The 19,154-nt window shown below is 40.4% G+C and overlaps 1 protein-coding gene across 3 annotated transcripts in view; it reads left to right on the top strand.

The window, feature by feature from the left end:
• GALNT9 (polypeptide N-acetylgalactosaminyltransferase 9) overlaps nt 1-19,154 on the top strand; it is a 273,921-nt gene that overhangs the window by 141,858 nt on the left and 112,909 nt on the right. For 2 of the 3 annotated variants that reach the window (XM_056341904.1, XM_056341895.1), the window contains one exon: nt 2,995-3,175. In XM_056341904.1, coding sequence (XP_056197879.1) covers nt 3,009-3,175 — 167 coding nt within the window. In that variant the 5' untranslated portion in view covers nt 2,995-3,008. Of the gene's footprint in view, nt 1-2,994; nt 3,176-19,154 lie in introns of those variants that run through there. The other variant, XM_056341910.1, reaches the window with a different exon arrangement.

Consider the following 19,154-nt stretch of genomic DNA (forward strand, 5'->3'; position numbering starts at 1 on the left):
TTGGATTTCTCTGCAAGTTAATTGCTACCAGTGTAAGTTAGCAGAAAATTTTGACTCATGAGCTAGCTCCTATTGACCAAAGTTTTGACAGCAGACACACAACTATTTTACCCTTTGCCTGAAAATACAGCTGGGCAGAGGTTCGTGTGGCCAGCCTAAGGTCACATTATAGACTTACCCCTCTACTTCTACAGAAAGGAGGAACATGGCTGAGACAAACATGCAAAAACTTTCTAAATGCTTCTGCACATACCTGAAGACAGTTTCATGAATTCAAGAATAATATGAGTCATGAATAAAAACTATATAGGTATTTGAAATAATTATAATAATCTTAGGAAACCTTTAGCTTGCTTTTTTGCAGTTGTTGCATTAGGTCTCTAGGATTTAGTGGCTTGTGCTGGTAACTCCTTGTGATATTTTTTTTTTTTTTTTTTTTTTCAGAAAGGTGATGAGCAGGAATAGGTGGTCTGCATCTTGCTGGGGCTCATCTCAGTCCAGCTGAACACATCACTTGCATTATCCTTGTACAGTTTGAGACAGGACATGAACACTTTCCTACTTGTATTCTGGGTTAGTCCATACATTTCTGAAGGAGGACATGTTTGGAAGACAATATAGCTGGCCTGGAAGGAAGAGTAGTCATTAAACAGTGGGAGGGCTCTGATTTGCATTACCAGGTGTTGGGGGATAAGTCACCAAAGGCGGTCCAAGATCCTAGTTTGGCCAGTGTGACTGAAGAGAGCTGTCTGCTGACACACTGTTCCTTTGCCTTGAGCATAACTTTAATTTTTCCTAGTATTTTGTTTCACTTACGGCTTTGAAGAAGTTCATTATTGATTAAGCATCAGTATCAATCCCAGTAGCTCAGTTCTTTGGTCTTTTCTCTCTGTGTCCCAATAATAGAATACCCTAGAAAAGGATGCTGTTGTGAAGCTTTGTATTTCTACTTTCAGCTCATGGGTGCATGGCCTGTGGGATTTCTGCTCATGCCTCTGTTCGATCTCCCTTGCTAGTGAGAACCTGGAGTTCACCTCCCACATGCACCTATAATGAGACCACGGCTGCATCAGCCCCTTGTTCTCCCTTCTTTTCAACAACTCACTAGGCTTGAATGCTTGGAGCTGTCTGAATTTTTCAAAAGCATGGCCATGCCAAGAATATTTTTCTGTAGGGCATCCTTTTCTTTTTCTTCTATGCTCCCCCCTCGTGCTAAGACTCATGATTCACTCAGAGACAGTTGAGCATGTCAGTGCATGATGATGAGGAATATGAAGGCATCAAAGGACACACAAAAAAGCAAGGTCCATCCTGACTTGTGATCACTGATTGCAATATGAGGTATGCATTTTTGTAGGCAATGTCTGAAATTCAGTACCAAAATCCCTGTTACTGCAGGTACTCAGTCCTTATTTTGTTCAGACTCTTTGTTAGTGTTGCATTTAACCTTAGCACAGGATTTTCTCATAAGAACTGCAGTAGAAAAGGGTAACTTTAATCTCTCAGACCACTCACGAACCACTCTGCTTAATTATAGGACAGAAGAGAGAGAGAGAGATGATGATGGAGCTATAACCAGTGAGGACAGTGTTAGCAATAAGGTGCAAGAGACGTTCCTTCATGAGGACTGAACTGTCCCAGACCTTGCTGTGACTTGGAGAAACCGGTCCCAGCTTTGTACTGCCTTGTGTGTTTTACTAGCAAATGTAGACAGTGTCTTTCTGTCTTTAATTGTTTAGTTGAAATAATGATATTTTCCTCCTGAAAAAATCTTAATTTGAAAAATGTTGAGCAGGTCAAACTAATTGATTTTCTCTCATTGTAGATTATTTGGAGGCTATTTGCACATCTCTGTATGGTATCCCCAAGACTATTATAAATAACTTTTTCACTTGTAATAGCTTGTTGATAGAAAGATCATTTCGGAAAGGAAAGCTTTGACATCAAATGCAGGACATTTGATGAGCTTATTTATGAGAATTCAGCACCAAGTTAAATGCTTGTTGCCATGGAAGAGGTTTTTGGTGATGTGATCATATGGGCATTTTTAGTATCGGTTTAGCTTAGTTTTACATGTATTTCTGAGTTGACCAGTAATAGAGCAATGAATGGAACCTATAAATGCATTGTTGACTGGCTAATATCTTTACGCTAACCAAGTGGGGCTAATTGTTCTAGCTTAATGTCCAGACTTTCTGATCCTATAAGCTGTTTAGAGCAGAGTATCCTATAAAACATACATATTTTGTTTGTCAAAGCTCTGAAGGACAGAGGAAATCTGGAGTAATTTCCAGGGGGAAGATGATGTCAGTTCCCTAATAGTTTTTGCACATCTTGGTGGGAACAGGCTGGGCGCAAGGTGTGTGGGTGAGTCCAAATGACCCATCTTTTGAGTCACATGGTGAAATTGGATTTACCCTGTACTTCCAGCATGGGAACCAAACCTCAACCATTCATTCAAGAGCTGCAGGTGGGTTTAGAGCAACTGAGCAGATGCCTCTGCTCCAACAACTATTCCAGAACTGACATTAATATGGAGTTAAATTGGCAGCTCTACATGTGGTAGAAATTCAACGTATCTCTCTTAAAATGAATGAAGCTATAATGGGCTATACTGGAAAAAGGCCTGCCCTCCAGTTCTTGTGAGGAAAATATATCTTAATTATCTTAAGGATAATTAGGCCTTCTGGAATATTTGGAAACAAGATTCCTATTTCCAGAGATTTATAGAGGGAAAAGGAGAAATTGTGAAAGCTGCTAATTGATTCTTTATAGTTTGCTCATTAATAGTTAAGCACTGATGCTACAAGATGTGTTGATGTGGTTTGAAAAGCTGAGGATAATTTCCAGTGTCATGAGTCTTTCAGAGCTGAGCTTCATGGAAGTTCAGATCTTGTTGATCTAAAAATACCCTGTGGTCACAGAAGAGGTTAGATCAATTTCCTTTATATTAGTAATATGTTGGTTTTGGTGTTTTTTGTCTTTTTCATTTAGGTCTGGCAAAGCCCATGGGATTAGTTGAAGGTCCAGGAGGCCTGGGCCAGGGGGGAATGGCTGCTACCCTGAGAGATGATAGTCATGAATCGGAGACTAAGTATGAAGAATATGGTTACAATGCCCAACTCAGTGACAGGATATCACTGGACAGGTCCATCCCTGACTACAGACCAAAAAAGTAAGTTGAATTCCACATTATTATTAAGAATAAGTGACTGATTGTTTTTCTCTTGACCCATGGTGGCGTTCTTCTCTTCACATCCCTTCCTGGTTAAAGTATGACAGCAGTTAGTCATATATATAACCCTGGTTTAGTGAAAATTAAAAAGACCAAATGCAGTGCGTGAAGTGCCATGTTAAATGCATAGCTAATTCTGTCAGTAATGCATTAATATGCAATTCAAGGCCTTAGATAAAAAATAAAAAGCACCAGGATATTGATGCTTCTTTTGTTTCCTTCACTTAAAAAAAGCCAGGTAGTCCCAGCTCAGCCAACCATCAGAGTTCGGAGCCTTAGTCTGTGCTTCTTGTAGTCATATGCAATGGAAAGCAGGGTGGTGGCAAGAAACACTTTGTTGACACTGGTCACAAAAAACTCAAACATCAACTCAACTGCTTTTTCTTTAATTACATTTGATGTTCTTAACATAGTTTAGTTGGGGTTTACAGTGTACTGAAACATGGACTAAGTGTTATCCACCGGGGTCCTATAATTGCAATAAGACTTTATTTTGGTTTTGGAATGTGCTTCTATTTTTATTCTAGTGGTATAGTCTTCACATGCCTGTGCTATGTTTGACGTTGCAATTATGTTTAATGTTTGTACTGATTTATTATATTTTGTATTAAATGGCTTTCAAATCTTTCATATTTATGGAGTTATGTATCTTCCAGATGAGACATCCACACTGTCATCCTACAAATGACAATCAGTAATGTCTTAATGCAGAAGAGATCAGCAGCAATGCCTAGTTACTCTCAGGAGACAGCATTGAAAAGAATACTTAATTAATTTCTAATAATAATCTTCTGTTTTAAAAGACCCACCGGGGCTCAGAGGCAGAACTGAAAGTTAAATAAAAAAGTATCTTATTAAGTGGCGAGAAAAGTTTAACCAAGCAAAACATCTGTGCTCTATGAGCAGATTGCAATTGAATTAGGATTTTAGGCAGTTCAAGCTGCCAAAACCCAAATCCAGCAAAACAAAAATTCAGCTTAACTACAAATTTCATTAGCTGTGTTACGCATTAATCTAATCTCAGAAGTATTGACTCAGCAGTTGTATAGCAAGTGTCTGACAAAACAAAAGAAAACCTAGATAAGGGAAGTGGCAAAGAGAAAAATTTCTGCTGCTTTGATATCACATTTGATGCAAGTAGACTGACCTGTCCAATGGTCTCACCTCTCAATCTCTCTTGATGTGTCATAAAAATCCATCATGGAATTATTCTGGGGGAAAAATAGTCTTTAGTTATGCAAACATTTGAGTTGTGCATCAGATCTGGTCCAAGGACCCTTAAAATCAGTGTGAAGTTTTTCAAGTGAAAGTCAGAGAGGTTTGACCTGGCCTGTTATTAGCTGCTGCAGTCAGATGGATAATAAATGAGAATGTTCTACTAGGAAATACAAAAGCAAAGGTTGCAGAGCTTGAATCTAGCTTAGCAGCTGTCAGAAGCATGAGAGTATTTGCAATGCAGTGATGTTTCCCTTCAGATTATATTCTTCCACAGTTTTACTTGGAAGCTTTGATGAGTCATTCAGATAAGCTTTTTGACGTACTCATTTTAGGAATCTCATAAGGCCATGCTGCATGTTTAACTGTCTGAGTTTCTGAGAGAACTGCCTTCCTTGTGGTGTTTTGACACTTTTGAGGTGGTTCTAGTTAGGTCTGGATGCTGGAATTTAAACACTTGTCTCTAGGTGGTTATGAGTCACAGGAAAACCCTTCAGACTGAATTTGCTATGAAAAATGTGGGAAAGTTTAGAGAAGGTAGAAACTCTTACTATATGAAGAGTTTTATTCACTTGTATGGATGGAGAGCAGCCCTGAGGAGAAGGACTTGTGGGTGTTGGTTGATGAGAAGCTCAACATGACCCAGCAATGTGCGTTTGCAGCCCAGAAGGCCAACTGAAAGCCGGGCTGCATTGAAACAAGTCTAACCAGCAGGTTGAGGGAGGTGATTCTACCCCTCTGCTGTACTCTCAGGAGACCCCACCTGCAGTACTGCATTCAGCTCTGGGGCCCCCAAGATAAGAAGGACATGGACTTGTTGGAACAAGTCCAGAGATGATCTTTAAGGTCCCTTCCAACCCAAAGTATTCTGTGATTCTGTCAAATGAGCTCTTTGTCTGCCATTTGGTTGCCATTTTCTTTTAGAAATACCTGCTGTCCTCATGAACAGCATTTTTTTGTCTCTGATCCCTTCAAATGCACAGCTACTCGTATACAGTCTCTCTTGGGAGCTCTCACTCTAATGCTGAGAGGCCGTTTTCACTCCCTGCCCTGTCAGCCTCTTCTCACCCACCATACACACCACATCTGCTTACCTAACAGGTGATAGCTGTGACCACAGCCATGAGGCAAAGCTGAGCTGACCTTTCTCTTTGGTTTAGACACTGTGCTTTAATCATATGTCGGGGAGAACTGAACCTTCAGATCTTTGAGACAGGCTTTGGGAAAACCACTCTTGTTTTGTCCAACTGTATTCTGACTTGCCTGATGATCTTGTCTCTCCATTTCTTGATAGTAGCTCTCATTGCTGTCGTGGTTTAACCCCGGCTGGTAATTAAGTACCACGCAGCTGCTCGCTTATTCCCCCCTCACCCAGAGGGATGCGGAGGACAGTTGGAAAGGAATGTAAAACTCAAGGGTTGAGATAAGAACAATTTAATAATTGAAATAGAGTAAGAGTGAAAGAACAATAATAACAATTATGACAATAACAGTTATGATGAAAGGGAGAAGGAAAAGAGTAAAATCCAGAGGGAAAGGAAGAAAGGAACACGTGGTTCACAGTGCAACTGCTCACCACCTGCTGACCGATGCCCGGCCAGTCCCCGAGCATCGACCCACCTGCCCTGGGCAACCCCCAGGTATATATACCGGGCATGACGCCCCATGGTATGGGATATCTCTTTGGCTGGTTCAGGTCAGCTGCCCTGGCTGTGTCCCCTCCCCCCCCCCAGTTCCTTGTGCCCCTCCAGCCTTTTTGCTAATAAGGTGTGAGGAACTGAAAAGTCTCACATCAAAGCCAAAACACAGCATTGCACTAGCTCCTAGGAAGATAATTGAGTCCATTCCAGCTGAAACCAGGACAATCACTAAGGCCTTGTCAGTCTGTGATTTCGATTCATGTAATTCCCAGAACTTTTCATTTTTAAAAAGTGAGAACTTACAATTTTTAAATTGAGAAGCATGGTGGAATTAACAGCCAAGGTCATGTATGAACCCATGGCCAGTCTATGAATAAAAGACTTACCTGGATTCGCATTCCCAAAGTATTAAACTGTGCTTTCTTCCCATTCTGGCTTCCATTTAAAGTGCTCAGATCTACATATTTTCACACACCAGTAGGTATTAAAGATATGAACCAGGAGAGTTTATACTCGTCTGCATTGCATAGACACGATTTATGAAAGTAAACATAATTTTGCTATGCAAATGTGGGACTTGTAATATTCCAGGCTTAGTTGTCTTTTTAACAGAAATTTGATAAGAAATATTATCTTTTAGTTCATTTTCTCTTTGAACTCTTCTTTATTGTTGTCCAGTATCTTATTCTGGTAGAATAAGCCTTTTGTTCCACCTGCTAGCATAGTTTCCTTAAACGTTCAGAAGTTTAATTGCTTTTCAGGAAGTATATTCATCCCCACACAGCAAATTAAAAAAATACGTTACACTACAGAGGTATGCAGTCAGACAGCGTGACCATGAAGGCTTCTAAATTGGAGTCACCTCCATGTCCCTCCACTGCAGTAACATCCGCAAGCCTCGGTGGGTAGTCCTGCTCTTGAGGTGATATTCCCATACACTCACATTGTGTTCCACTTTCCTACCTGCTGCTGCCAGTCCAGATATTCCTTTCAACTCAGAAGCCTTTTCTTTAAGATAGGAATCACTAAGTCAGTGCAGGAGACAACAGCAGGTTTTGTGCATGTTGTGTTTCTGTACCAAATCGAAGCAATGACAGCAAATAGCTTTGCTTGTAATTACAATTCACGCAATAATTATGAAATTATAGTTTGATCCTAATGTGGTGTAATAAATGTGTCTCAGCTTTTTCTTCTCAATATCAGAGCTATATAAATATATATCAGAGATATACAAATAATTCCAATATCTGAAGTTTTCAAGGGTTATGCCACCATGGAAAATACATTGCAGAGAGCTCAGGATGTTTAATGTCCTGATCTGTCTTCCCAGCAGTAAAGTATAAGCAGGACTTTCTAGCCCTGAATAACATACTGTTTCCTCTGTGCAGTGCAAGAAAGAGAAGCTTCTCTTGTAAGGAACAGGTTATTTTTCCCTTGGAAGCACACAGCTTAGCAAGACCTTGCTTTGTGGTTCTCTGGGAAAAGTGTTATTTTATAGTGATATATTATTGAATTAATTTCCATTTATGTTCTTCTATATTCAAAATGAGTGTTGTGATCACATAAACCTGAGTACTTAGTGGATATAAATCCAGTGTTGGCCAATGACTCACGTAAGTGTGCAGGACAGTGTAAGCACATGTATTTGTCTACCAGCATGAGTAGACATAGAATAGCCTTGCATTCTACTCATGGGAATGCTGTGAAATTGGCTGGGCTGTGTGCATGCCTGTCTTACCGTAATGTCAAAGGGTCAGTATTTGACCGAGTAGTCAAAAATAGATCTGGAGCAACACAGCTGAGATTTGGGTAGAGATCCCTCACATTTGAACAGAAATGCCCAGAGTCAGCCACCTAATCCCCTGCATAGTCTTCAAGTGGCTTAATTTTTTAGGACTACTGAGAATAGAGGAGAACAGGTTTAGCTGGGACATGCTCTATTGCTACAGTAGGCTTCAGGAATGGCGACAGCCATCCATCTACCCTTTTGGAGGCAATAACAGCCTTCACTGCTGCAAGTTCTAGCAAAAAAATGTCTGTGCTCCAGTAACAAAGGATCAGATTCAATTCTTCCCAATTGTGCATGAAGGCAGAGGTGCTACAGCCCCATATGACAGTAGATTTTGACTTTAGCAGAGATGAAGAATGCAGAAAAAGTGAGAATCTTAGAGGACTTCATTCAAAGGCAGGGGAAAAGGCCCACAAACTTACAAAAGCTGTTTTACAGTGTGGTATCCCGGAAAATTGGGAAGTGTCAACTAACCAGATGCTTTCAAACATAAGCATTGTCCCTCAGAATAACATCAATCCCCCTGTTCTTTCTGCTGCACAGACTGGATCACAAGGGGTTGAATTAGGTGGAACACCTGTAAATCTGGCATTTTCTAACTTTCTTTCACTTGACTTTGCAACTTAAATAACTTTTGGGGTTTCTTTAGATGCAGGACACATCCACACATACGCACACATATGCTTGTCAAAACTACTTGCTGTGATGCATTATGTATACTTTTGAGAAAAGTTAATATGATCCCAGAGCTTCCATAACAGCTAAATTGGCTTTTATAAGAAATTGTCGCTGCTTGTTGAGGATCTTTAATTTAACTGATCTTTTTTGTGCAACTTGATGCCAAGTGCATTGTGGCAGTTCAGTGATAACAATAACACTAATATATGGATTCAGTCTGCTGGCTCTATCAGCCAAAGATTTGTGTTATGGCCACGGATGTTTGTATTGAGAAAATTCAGCCCTTAAAGAAAAAACTTATTAATGCTGAGGCAACTCAAGTCTTTAGCCATAAAAAGCAGAGGAAACTAGGTCTCGAGGAAATTACTTTCATTTATTCAGTTCTTTTATAGAGGCGAGCATTTTCGTTGCTTGCTGTAGACATTTCACAATAGCGAAGGCATTGCATCTCGAGGGCTCTGAAGTGTAATTAATGGTTCACTCCACTTTATATCTAAGGAAAAGCTTTTTTAATTACCTATCAAAAGGGATTCTGGAATTGATCAAATAGTGCTATCAAGAGGGAAGACTTCGTAAATAGACCTCTGATTTGTTCATTCAAGGGTTTAATAACAGTAGTTACTATGAGGCCAGTAGCTGGAAAACAGCCTTTCTATAGAGGTTGTCCTCCCGTGGCCGGTGAGCTCAAGCCTTTTGTGAACGCAGAATGCTCACCTTTAATTTTGACCCTTTCTTTTGGAGGCAGAGCTTTGTGAAGTCACTGTGATATCTAAGCTATCAGTCAGCAGCTCTCTCAAGCCAAATCATACATAGTTGCAAGTTCTGTGTCGCAACAGGAGAATTGGTGGTTTGGTACAACGGCCCCTGCCTGAGGCTGCCCAAGCAAGCAGCTCCTCTGCCCGTCTCTGTTGGATGGCCTTGCAGGAGCAGGGCAGGAAGGCAGATGGCTTTCAAAGTGCATCAGCTTTTGGATCAGTGGATTGGAGAGAACTAGACTTGGTATTACTTGATTTTCTCCACCTCTGCAGCTTGCTCTGCCTTGTGACCTGCTTTTCAAATCCTCTGGGGACACGGGGTATTCTTTGCACCACTTAGAAAAATGATACAAGAATCTCCAAATTAAAACAGACCCTTAGGATTCTTCCCAGGTTAACCAGAGTGCAACTTAATGAGGCCCTTTGCAAGGAATATTTGAACTGGAACAGACCCAGAGCTTTTCAAGAATCAGAATTTCTGATGGCCAGAAAATGGCAACTGAAAAAAAAAAAAACCACCTAAAAATATTTTTATCAGACTAAGCATAGTCTGTGAAATGATTATTTATACAAAATGTTTAGAACAATAAAACAGTTTCCCATTAAAAAGTTAGCTTTAAAATATTGAATTTTCTATCACTAGCTTCTGACAATACTTTCAGCTTAATGCCAGGTCATAGTAAAGTGAAACATTAGTTGAAATTAAGCATTTCCTTTTTCAGCTGACAGTGTCTCACAATCACAGTACAGGCACAGTATTTTGATTTCAATTAGGCTTATTTTTTAATAGGACATTTTTTACACTTTTTTCACCCTCTCTCAATAAATCTAAAATAAAACATGCTAAAATTCTGAAGACCCCATTTCGGCCACTGTAATTGCACAAATGACGTAAGTTGAAGCAGAGAGAAGAAAACAAAGACAGAAAAGGATCAGACAGAATTACCTCAGGGCAACAGATTGGGATTGTTTATTAGAGGGAAATTGAGTAAGAGATGAAACTAACTGAAGTGTTTTAATTAGATCCCAAATCAATGTCCAGATGTGGAGTTTGAACAGTGCAAAGGGGGCATGTGTGTACACGTGCTCTGGAACTTTATATAGATCTGAACAAGCTCTGCCAAGTTACACAGGCTGGACGTTTTCCTCGGGCTGTGAATCCCCTACAAATAGCACAGGCACCTTGGCGCACACATTATCCCTATGCACAATCGGTGGTACAGCTTCATCAAGATGGACTCCAGTTTGAGCTGACTTTTCTTCTTGCCCAAGAGCAGAAAGAGCTGGTGTGGACTGACTAAATCCCTGTGCTGCTTCCTCTGTGGAGAGCTGGGCTCTGACCAGCTACTGCACAATGTTTAGTGTTGTAATTCTGACACAGTTCATTTGGGATATCAGCTGACAACCTAAATTTGCTCATACTGCTGCCTCTGGGCCAGCTGTGCTTATTCGTGTATCCCTGTGTATGCCAAAGGCTTATCACTGCATTTTGGGAAGCATTTCTTATTTGGCTGTAAAGAGCTCAGGCTGGAACTGTGCAAAGGCCTCAAAGGAGGTGAAAAATCACCTGCTCTTTTGGTTGGGAAATGAAACTCCCTGTGAATCATAGGTACTGCCAGCCAGCCCCTGCGCTTTATACCCCAGTGCTCTGTATTTGTCATGAGCTGTCCAATATTGTCATGAATTGACCCTGTTTATGAAGGTACTGTAGGTCTTCTCCCAGCCTCCGCTGGAGCTCTGCTTGCTCTGCATAAATAATGATATATTAGTTGGAATGTGGGCTCAAACCTTTGTTTCCAAAATCCCAGGTCACTGTTGGGTATTTCACTAGTTATACAATGTTAAATTGCTCCAGTGAGAAGACTGACTGTGACTCTCTTTCCCAATACTAATAAAAAATTATTGAGAGACCTTCCAACCACTTTTTGGGGTCAGTATCAGGAAGATTCTCAGACTCATTTTGCTTGATCAACAGCAGTAGGGCCAGACCATGAGACTGCACCGGCTGCACTACACTGATACCTGCCTTCTGCTTTGGGGTCTGTAGGGATTGGTGACCCCACGGGGTTTGGGTAGACAGTACCAGCATTTTTTGCAGGACATGGCTCCTGAGCAGGGACTCCCCATGAACTGGATTCCACGCTAACAGCAGAGTCAGGAACATGGCAATATCCCACTTATTTCTGATATTCAACAGAAGTTTTCTCTGGCTTTTCCCATTGGATATGTTATTGATTCCCTTTTGTTTAGTGCTGGGCTTTCCAATTAAGTAGTGACTTTAATTATACCACAAAGTGCGTAATATAGATCTTGATTATTAACACTGGCCCATGGGATAATGAAAGGCAGACCAGCAAGGCTAAATTAAAAAGAATCATAAAAATGAACAACCTTTTCCAAAAACCCACCTTACATTCAAATGCAGTAATTTTTCTCTTGTTACATTTTTGCAGTGTCTTTGTGTATAGTAATTGTTGAAGACAAGTTCTGCATGAGTGTCAGCACTAATAAATGTAGATTTAGTGAAGGCTGAATTTGATTAACTAGGGAGCATGAAAAATAACTGATTGCAATGTTGTGTTTGAATGCAGTAAGACTGGAAGCCATTCCCTGCAATTTGTCTGCACCAGAATATACTCTTGAATACGTGAATAGTTTACCTAAGGTGGGTCGCATACCATTGACTAAAAATTATATAACTAATTTAAGGTGATCAACTTCACTGCCTTCATAGTCAATGGAGAAGGAGAGGAAAAAGACATGGTAGCACTGCTTACAAGGTGGAATGTCCTCCGGAGGTGTCTCTCTCAGGAACCTAGGGCAGCCAGCTTAAATAGGATTTCAGGTGAATCCAATTCAAAATGTTAAGTGCTCCAAGGCATACAGAAACAAGAGGGAATTTCTCTATTAGCAACACGTGTTAAAGAATGCCCTGCTGGCCCTGCTGACATGGGCAGCCTGGGAAAGGTCCCCACCCAGCAGCTATGGAGGCAAAACTGTGGATGCAGCAGTTTTCAGCTGGGAGAAAAAGAAAAGATTATCAAAGCCTTTGTGCATCCCTCCATTTTTCTTACAAATCGTAAGACTAAATGTGTCTTGTGTGACTTGCATGTTTACAGCTGCCTTAAACAAAAGAGTATGCTTTGGAGACCATAGTAATTTTCTCACTTGAAGACAGAGCGCCACAATATTTTCATTGCAGAAGGAATATTTCCTCATTAAGAAAAGCAATGGTGGGGTGCTGTCTTCAAATTGTGTATGCTGTTCTTTCACTGATGAGTACATATCTGTAATGCAGAAGCACTACTGAGGTCCAGCCATGACTTGCAGCTGTGCATTGGCATTTTAAAGTTCCTTTCATTTCCCTTCCCTGGGCCCATGGCTGATTGTTGACTGCTATCACTTCCATGGAGAAAAGGGTATTCCTGTAAATTTCTGAACTGTCATGTTATGTTAACACTCCGTGATATCACATCACAGGATAAAAAGAAGTAACAGAACAAGTCAGGGAATGAATTCAGCGTGGTATTTCTTTTCCTTTTATATTTCCTTACATGCATCTGTTACAGTACACCTGAGATCCTTCTTTTGGCATTGAAGGATTTCTTCTAATGGTTTGAGATGGTGTTCCCCTTTCCTTTCTTAAAATATGCATACAGATTTAGTTCTGCTGACAATGTGAGATACGTATTGGAGGTATCCAAATGCCTTTCTGATGTAACTTTAAAAATTAGCTAGTTTTCATTCCTGTTTTATTTGGATAGGTTGTATAGTGTAAGAAAGTCAAGGTTTCAGGTCAAATAACATGAAGGGGTTTTAGTAGTTGTTGTTTGTGTCTCTGCGATAAAAACATGAGCAGGCCAAAATGTCAGACAATTTACTCTTCTGTCTGAAATAAAACTGAATTGTGAACTCCAAGTTCATGCACTGTTTCATTTTAATAGTGTCAGTTCTTGCTTGTTTTGCCCATGTCTCCCATTTTGAGTGAATTTAGTGCTAATAAAAGTGAGAGACTCTTAAAACTAGTCAGAGCCAGAAGCACCTGACAGTTACAGGGTAGCTAAGCTCCCTGTCTTGTTTAGCTTGATCTAGACACTTGCCAAGGTTTAGTTCCTCTGAAACAGCACCTGCCAGTTAAGTTGTTTGATAGTTCTATGATGTTGAAGTATGTGTCCTCTATTTTCTGTTCCTCCAGCTTTCTGAGAAATTCTTGGCTTCTGTTGCATTGCTTCTAAGCCTTCTGCTGTGGTCTCAAACACAAGCCATAGTCAAACAAGGTCACCTTGCTGATGTAACTCCAGAGGAGGTCCAGGGATAGTTGCCTCCCAGGCAGCCTGTACACTCTTTTCCCTAGATTTCTAGCAAACCAACTGGCTGTCTTAATAAGAAATCACTGTGCAATTTTGGCCTGCATCCTTTTGGCCACAAGAAATCCTGCAGCAGCTGAATGTTCCCACCCGGAGACTTCTCTTGAAATATGGCAAAGCCCTGAGGAGCAGGAGCTCCAGCCTTGAGCCTTGTTGACTCCTTTGTAAAGCCAGCACTGGGGTGATGCCTGTTGTCTATTTCCTGGCTGTCCAGGCATGCTTAAATAACCCTTGAGGAGCGGGTGTCATGCAGCACATGTTACTAAGCTTCAGAAGTCCAAGGTGGTGAAAACCCCATTCTCTGCATACAGCACATCAGGGTGTAAAATGTGGTATTAAGTCAGATTCCTGATCTCTGTGGTTCTTCATGATTCTGTGCATTGAGAGGAATAGTCTTGTGAGCACTGGGGAAACTGAACTGGAAAATTTCATTTTTTTACACAAAACTTGTGGTGGAGATTTTAACAAGCCAAAGTATTGTAAAGGCAGGGTCACTGGGGAAACGCACAGTATGCTCTGTGTTTCTAGTATTTTTATTTTCATTCAGTGTGCAAGTTAATGCTCTGCCTTAGAAAGATGACTAGCTTAAATCTATAATTAATTAATATTTGAGGAAAAGTTAGTCTTTGCAAAGAAACTTGGTTATGAGGTGCGATTTCTTAAGTTAAGAGTCCTCTGTGTATTATTGTGACCACCTCTGGTATATAGATTAGCATATATATGAAAATAACGCTTGGAAAATGAATCAGTGTTTCTTATCTCCCCTCCCCAGAAAGAAAGCTGGAAGACCCTTGCTCAGCAGAAGGTTAACAGTAGTGACAGAAGAGAAGGCAAAATCATTCTCCATTTTCTGTAGAGAATTATGATATAGCTGATATGTTGGGTAGGGATCGCTTAAGCAATGACAAGAAGCCATTCAGTGGAGAAGAGCAGCAGAGCTGGCTACCCAGCACAAATACACATCTCTCCTTATATGTCTGAATTAAACAGAGAAAATGAGGACAATTGTCATGCAGACATCAGGCAAAATCCAAATCCCCTTGGTCTAAGATGTGCACCTACAATTTTTAGTGGTGATGGTGTGGCAGGATTTATCGGTGAGGCATTAAGCAGCTTTAAATTACAGGAGATTTCATATCTCTGTATTGCTTACAAACAAGATTCCCTGTTTCTCAGCTTCTAGAAATGAAGCCCTCTGGAGTTGCATTTTACCTGTGTGAGATGCCTTCAGGTTGTCAGATAGTTCCTTAATTAGTTTATTTTCTTCTTTGCTCCAAGGAATGAGTATATTACTTATTCTATGTTCCCAGACTTCTGTTAGTCTGCGTTTATGTATTTTGTCTTCAGAATGACCTAGCACTGGGCTAGCCTCTAGGGTAGTGTGAAACACACCTCTCTGGCAGAGACAGTAGCTCAGACTTGACTAATGGTAGAATATTAATAGCAGCAATAATAATTAAAACAGTGCACTAAAATACCCTTGGGTGCTGTTGCTAAGTTAGACTGTACCCCTAAAATTCCAGAGGAAAGGCATAAATTTTAGTAATTTCCATCCACAAAGTGAACAGTTGTCTCATTCAGCAACTGGAGTAAGCTTTCATCCCCGCTGCGGATGTTTCATTAGGACACAGTTCTCCCAGAGGGTCGTGGTGCAGTTTACATTAAACTCAAGATAAAAATGACATTGAAGCTTTGCTCCTGTATTTTCCACACTGCCTGAAAACAAATGCATGACCTACAGCTAGTTCATTGGCTTATTGCCTCGGTGTTATTAACCCACGTGTACCCACGAGACAGGGAATTTGTGTTCTGTTTGCTCATAGAGGAGCACTCAACTCCTTTGCCTGACAGCTCTGGGAATCTCTGGAAGCAGTGGGGGAAAAGTTTCTCTGAGTACAGGTTCGAGCAAATAGTGTCTGTAGATGAGGAATGAAGGGCAGGGCTGTGAGCACAGCCTCAGTCAGCTGGGCAGACTGGTAATGGCAATAATCTGTTCCCACAGTGTGGAGCACTCACTTCTGCATTGCTTTCTGATGGCAAATTAATTTCAATCTGCAAACCCTGAGAATGTGACTTCGAAAGTCTGTGCTCTGTAGGCAAGTAGGAAAAAACACCAGGTAATGTGGAGGGAAAAAGCAAATAGGCTCTCAGCAGACAGATCTTGACAGGAGCAGTGCAGGAGTGTTGAAGCGCTATGATGGCCATAGCTCCTCTGAGTCAGGGAGAGACTAGCGTGTGTCCTTGGCCCACTCAAATTCACAATCATACTTAGGTATGTTGCCTGGTCTAGGATGTGTGTCTAATTTCTGTCAGCCTCAGTAAAGAGTAAACATACGCTGACCTCCTTTTCTGAATCAAGATAAGAGCTCATAAATATAAAAAAATCCCCATACATTGAAGTGTTTTGCTGCTATGAAGTGTGCACCCTAGATCTTAGCTTTGCATTAGACAGTAAATGTGGCTGGATTTTTTTTTAAAAAAATTATTTCTAAATGTAACCAAAATTTAATTAAAATGCAAGGTTTTTTTTCTGAAGTGCCCAAAATAATTAGAAGGTAAGAAACTGTTGTTAACATTTAACTTCTAAATGCATGAAATTGTTGAATGCTATGCTATTCACCTCTAGCTAGCCTTTAATTTAAACAAAAGCTATAAAAGTGCAATTTGGCTTCAGTCCAATGAAGCACTTAAATATGTTCCTGGTTTTAAGTGTATGAGTAACCCCAGTGAAGTTAAGACATGCTTAACTGCTTTACTTGAATAGGACATTTCGTAAAGTAGTTATAATACACAAAGAACAGTCCTGTAAATATCACTGGGAAAGATACAAAGAAGAGTAAAGTTCAATCTGACTGCTCTTAGGTTTTCAGCAAGCTGGTTTTGCCCAGTGATTTATCCTGCAGGGTCCTGATCCAAAGTTTATTCAGGTATTTTGATGTGCTTCATCATTTGTTGTTACAGAGGCTTAGTTTGGCAGGCAGTTCCCTAGCCCTGCCTACTGAGGGAAATACATACAGCACATGCACCTTCATTTGTCCTCTCTGCTTGACTCAGAGGCATGCCTTTTTATAAACATGCTGCTACTCCATCAGGCGCTCTGCTCAATCCCATATAAAGCATCTAAACATCATGGATTTAATACTTCCATTTTCAAGTGCTAAATCAATGTTCTTTATGCATTTGTTCTTGGAACACTGCTCTATTTGAACCATAATTCTTCCCACATGCCGTAAACTTGGTCTGTTTTCACTCTGATAGAAACTGATCATTTAAAGCAAGAGGGAAAACCCTGTGACTACTGTTTGAACACTTCAAGGCCATTGGTGGTTAGTCAGATCAGCTCCTGCGTCACCTCACCACGCCGAGTGCTGTGATTACCAGGGAAACACTATCTTTCAGGGCTACAACCAGCCCTGCAACTGCTAGGACAAGGCAAAATTAAGAGCTTCTTACTACAGCTTTGGCAGGCAGTTGAGGGGATGGGTTTACTCAGTTTATGAGTGACCTCCCATTTGGTTGTTTATTCCTCTAACTGTCCTGTATTTGTACATAGATAGAAAGAAACATTCTGCTGCATAACTGTATTTGACCAGAGATTAAAGCTGGTCTTCTGTGAAATACACTGGAGCCCATTAAAGAAAGGATTGCTTGCCAAACATTGTTGTATGTCCTCCCAAGACCATAAAAAACATTGTTAGCTGAAGTAATAGTGGAAAATGATTGCATTCCGCTATCCTACTCCTTACCACCACACTGCAACGTGACAGCAAACCTGTAATGAAATCCAGAAAGAGCTCTGCAGCAGTTACCTTGAAAACTTTTTCATTGCCCTACATTTCTTGATAACACTGTGACACTCAGCCTCTGCCCAGCACCAACAGCACCGGCTGAGGGAGTGAGATAGCCAAAATTAAACAAAAGGACCTTGAATTTTTAATATTAAATACTTGCAGTAAATTTTTTAATAGTCAAGGATAACTTTCTCTATTTACATATTACTGTCTGAATAACAGATAGCTTCAAGGGCACAGCAAAGTGTTCTGTGTAAATGGAAGATGGTGAGTCTACTCTTATACATTATTTATTGAAAATTATTCCTTTGATTTCATCCACTCCACTATTTTTCCCTTACGCCTGTCATGGACTTGAAGTACAATGGGAGAGACATTTCAGAGAAGGTGGTATCTTAAGATATGCAGTCCACTTTTGGTTATTTGGGCAGTTACCTTCTCACTTCTTGCAGACATGCTGGGATTAATTCTTCCTTTGCCATAAAGATCCTTTTTTGGGATCTTGATGCATCAGCTTGAGTGGAAGAGTACCTCTTAATGGGAAATGTGCTAGAATTCACCGTTGGAAATGCAGCTACATAGCTGGCTTCACATTGCTACTGGAGAGTAATGACCCTTGGTGGCAGGAACAAGAAGTGGTGCCACAGGGTAGCAGCCAGTTTTGCGAATGCACCCTAGAGAACGTTTTCTGGCTTCTTGAATGGCTCTCTGTGAACCTTCCTTATGTGAAATAGGAGGTCTTAGTTTTGGCAAAGCACTGAGATAAGAGTGCGTTCTCTCTCCTCCATAGACAGCATAGTTCCCAGAATGAAGTTTCAAAAATTTGCACAAGAGGTAGTGTTTTCTGACTATGTTTTGCTGGTAAGAACTTTGGATCAAAGCAGTGCTATTGTGAATTGGCAAAATGCCTGTAGTTTTGCCTTTATTTAGTATCACTTCATTGGTTTCACTGATGTTTATATTTCAATTCAAGTTCAAAGTGCTGTCCAATCTCAAAGCAGAATTTTGCGAGAAACCCCCCCCCTTTTTTTTTTTAAAACAGCTCTTGTCTGGTTTTTACTTTTAAAGGATGCAAGCTAAAAATCCAGTTGGAACAGAGACCAGGATCTTTCAGAAATCCTGAGACTCACTTGACAAATCTAAATAAGCCATTAGTGTTTAATCACCTAAAATTAGGCAGAATGCATCTCACTTGGAATTTTGTGGGGCTCTTCCTTAAATTTAAGTGCACCAACATTAAAAATAAAATTGCATGGGGGATACATTTTCCTTGGGGATTTTTGGAAAAGCATTTGAAAGCAGATTTCAGTTTCTCCATTAATTTCCAATCAGCCTAATGCTTTGTGATGCAGCATGCATACAGCCACTGGCAGATCTGAATGGGCACACTAGGGGATAGAGTGGAAATGTCTTACAGATGGTATTTCAAAACATATTACTGACTCAAGATAAGTTACCAAAAAAAGGCAAATATTGTTTGCTACATAAGGATCTGAGCATGAGCTTTTAGTCATTTTTCATGTTAATAAAGAGGCTCATTTTAAAAGTGATTTGAACTAGTTTTAGCATTTTTGTATGTATAAATCAATATGAGTATTAGACATGATGGCATGTTTCTGGTATTGTTTGCCTGAGGAAAGCCGTAAATAGCTCAGTGAAATAGAAGGCCTCCTATATTATGTGT

Source organism: Falco biarmicus, chromosome 1, assembly GCF_023638135.1.
Source record: "Falco biarmicus isolate bFalBia1 chromosome 1, bFalBia1.pri, whole genome shotgun sequence".
Taxonomy (NCBI): Eukaryota; Metazoa; Chordata; class Aves; order Falconiformes; family Falconidae; genus Falco; species Falco biarmicus.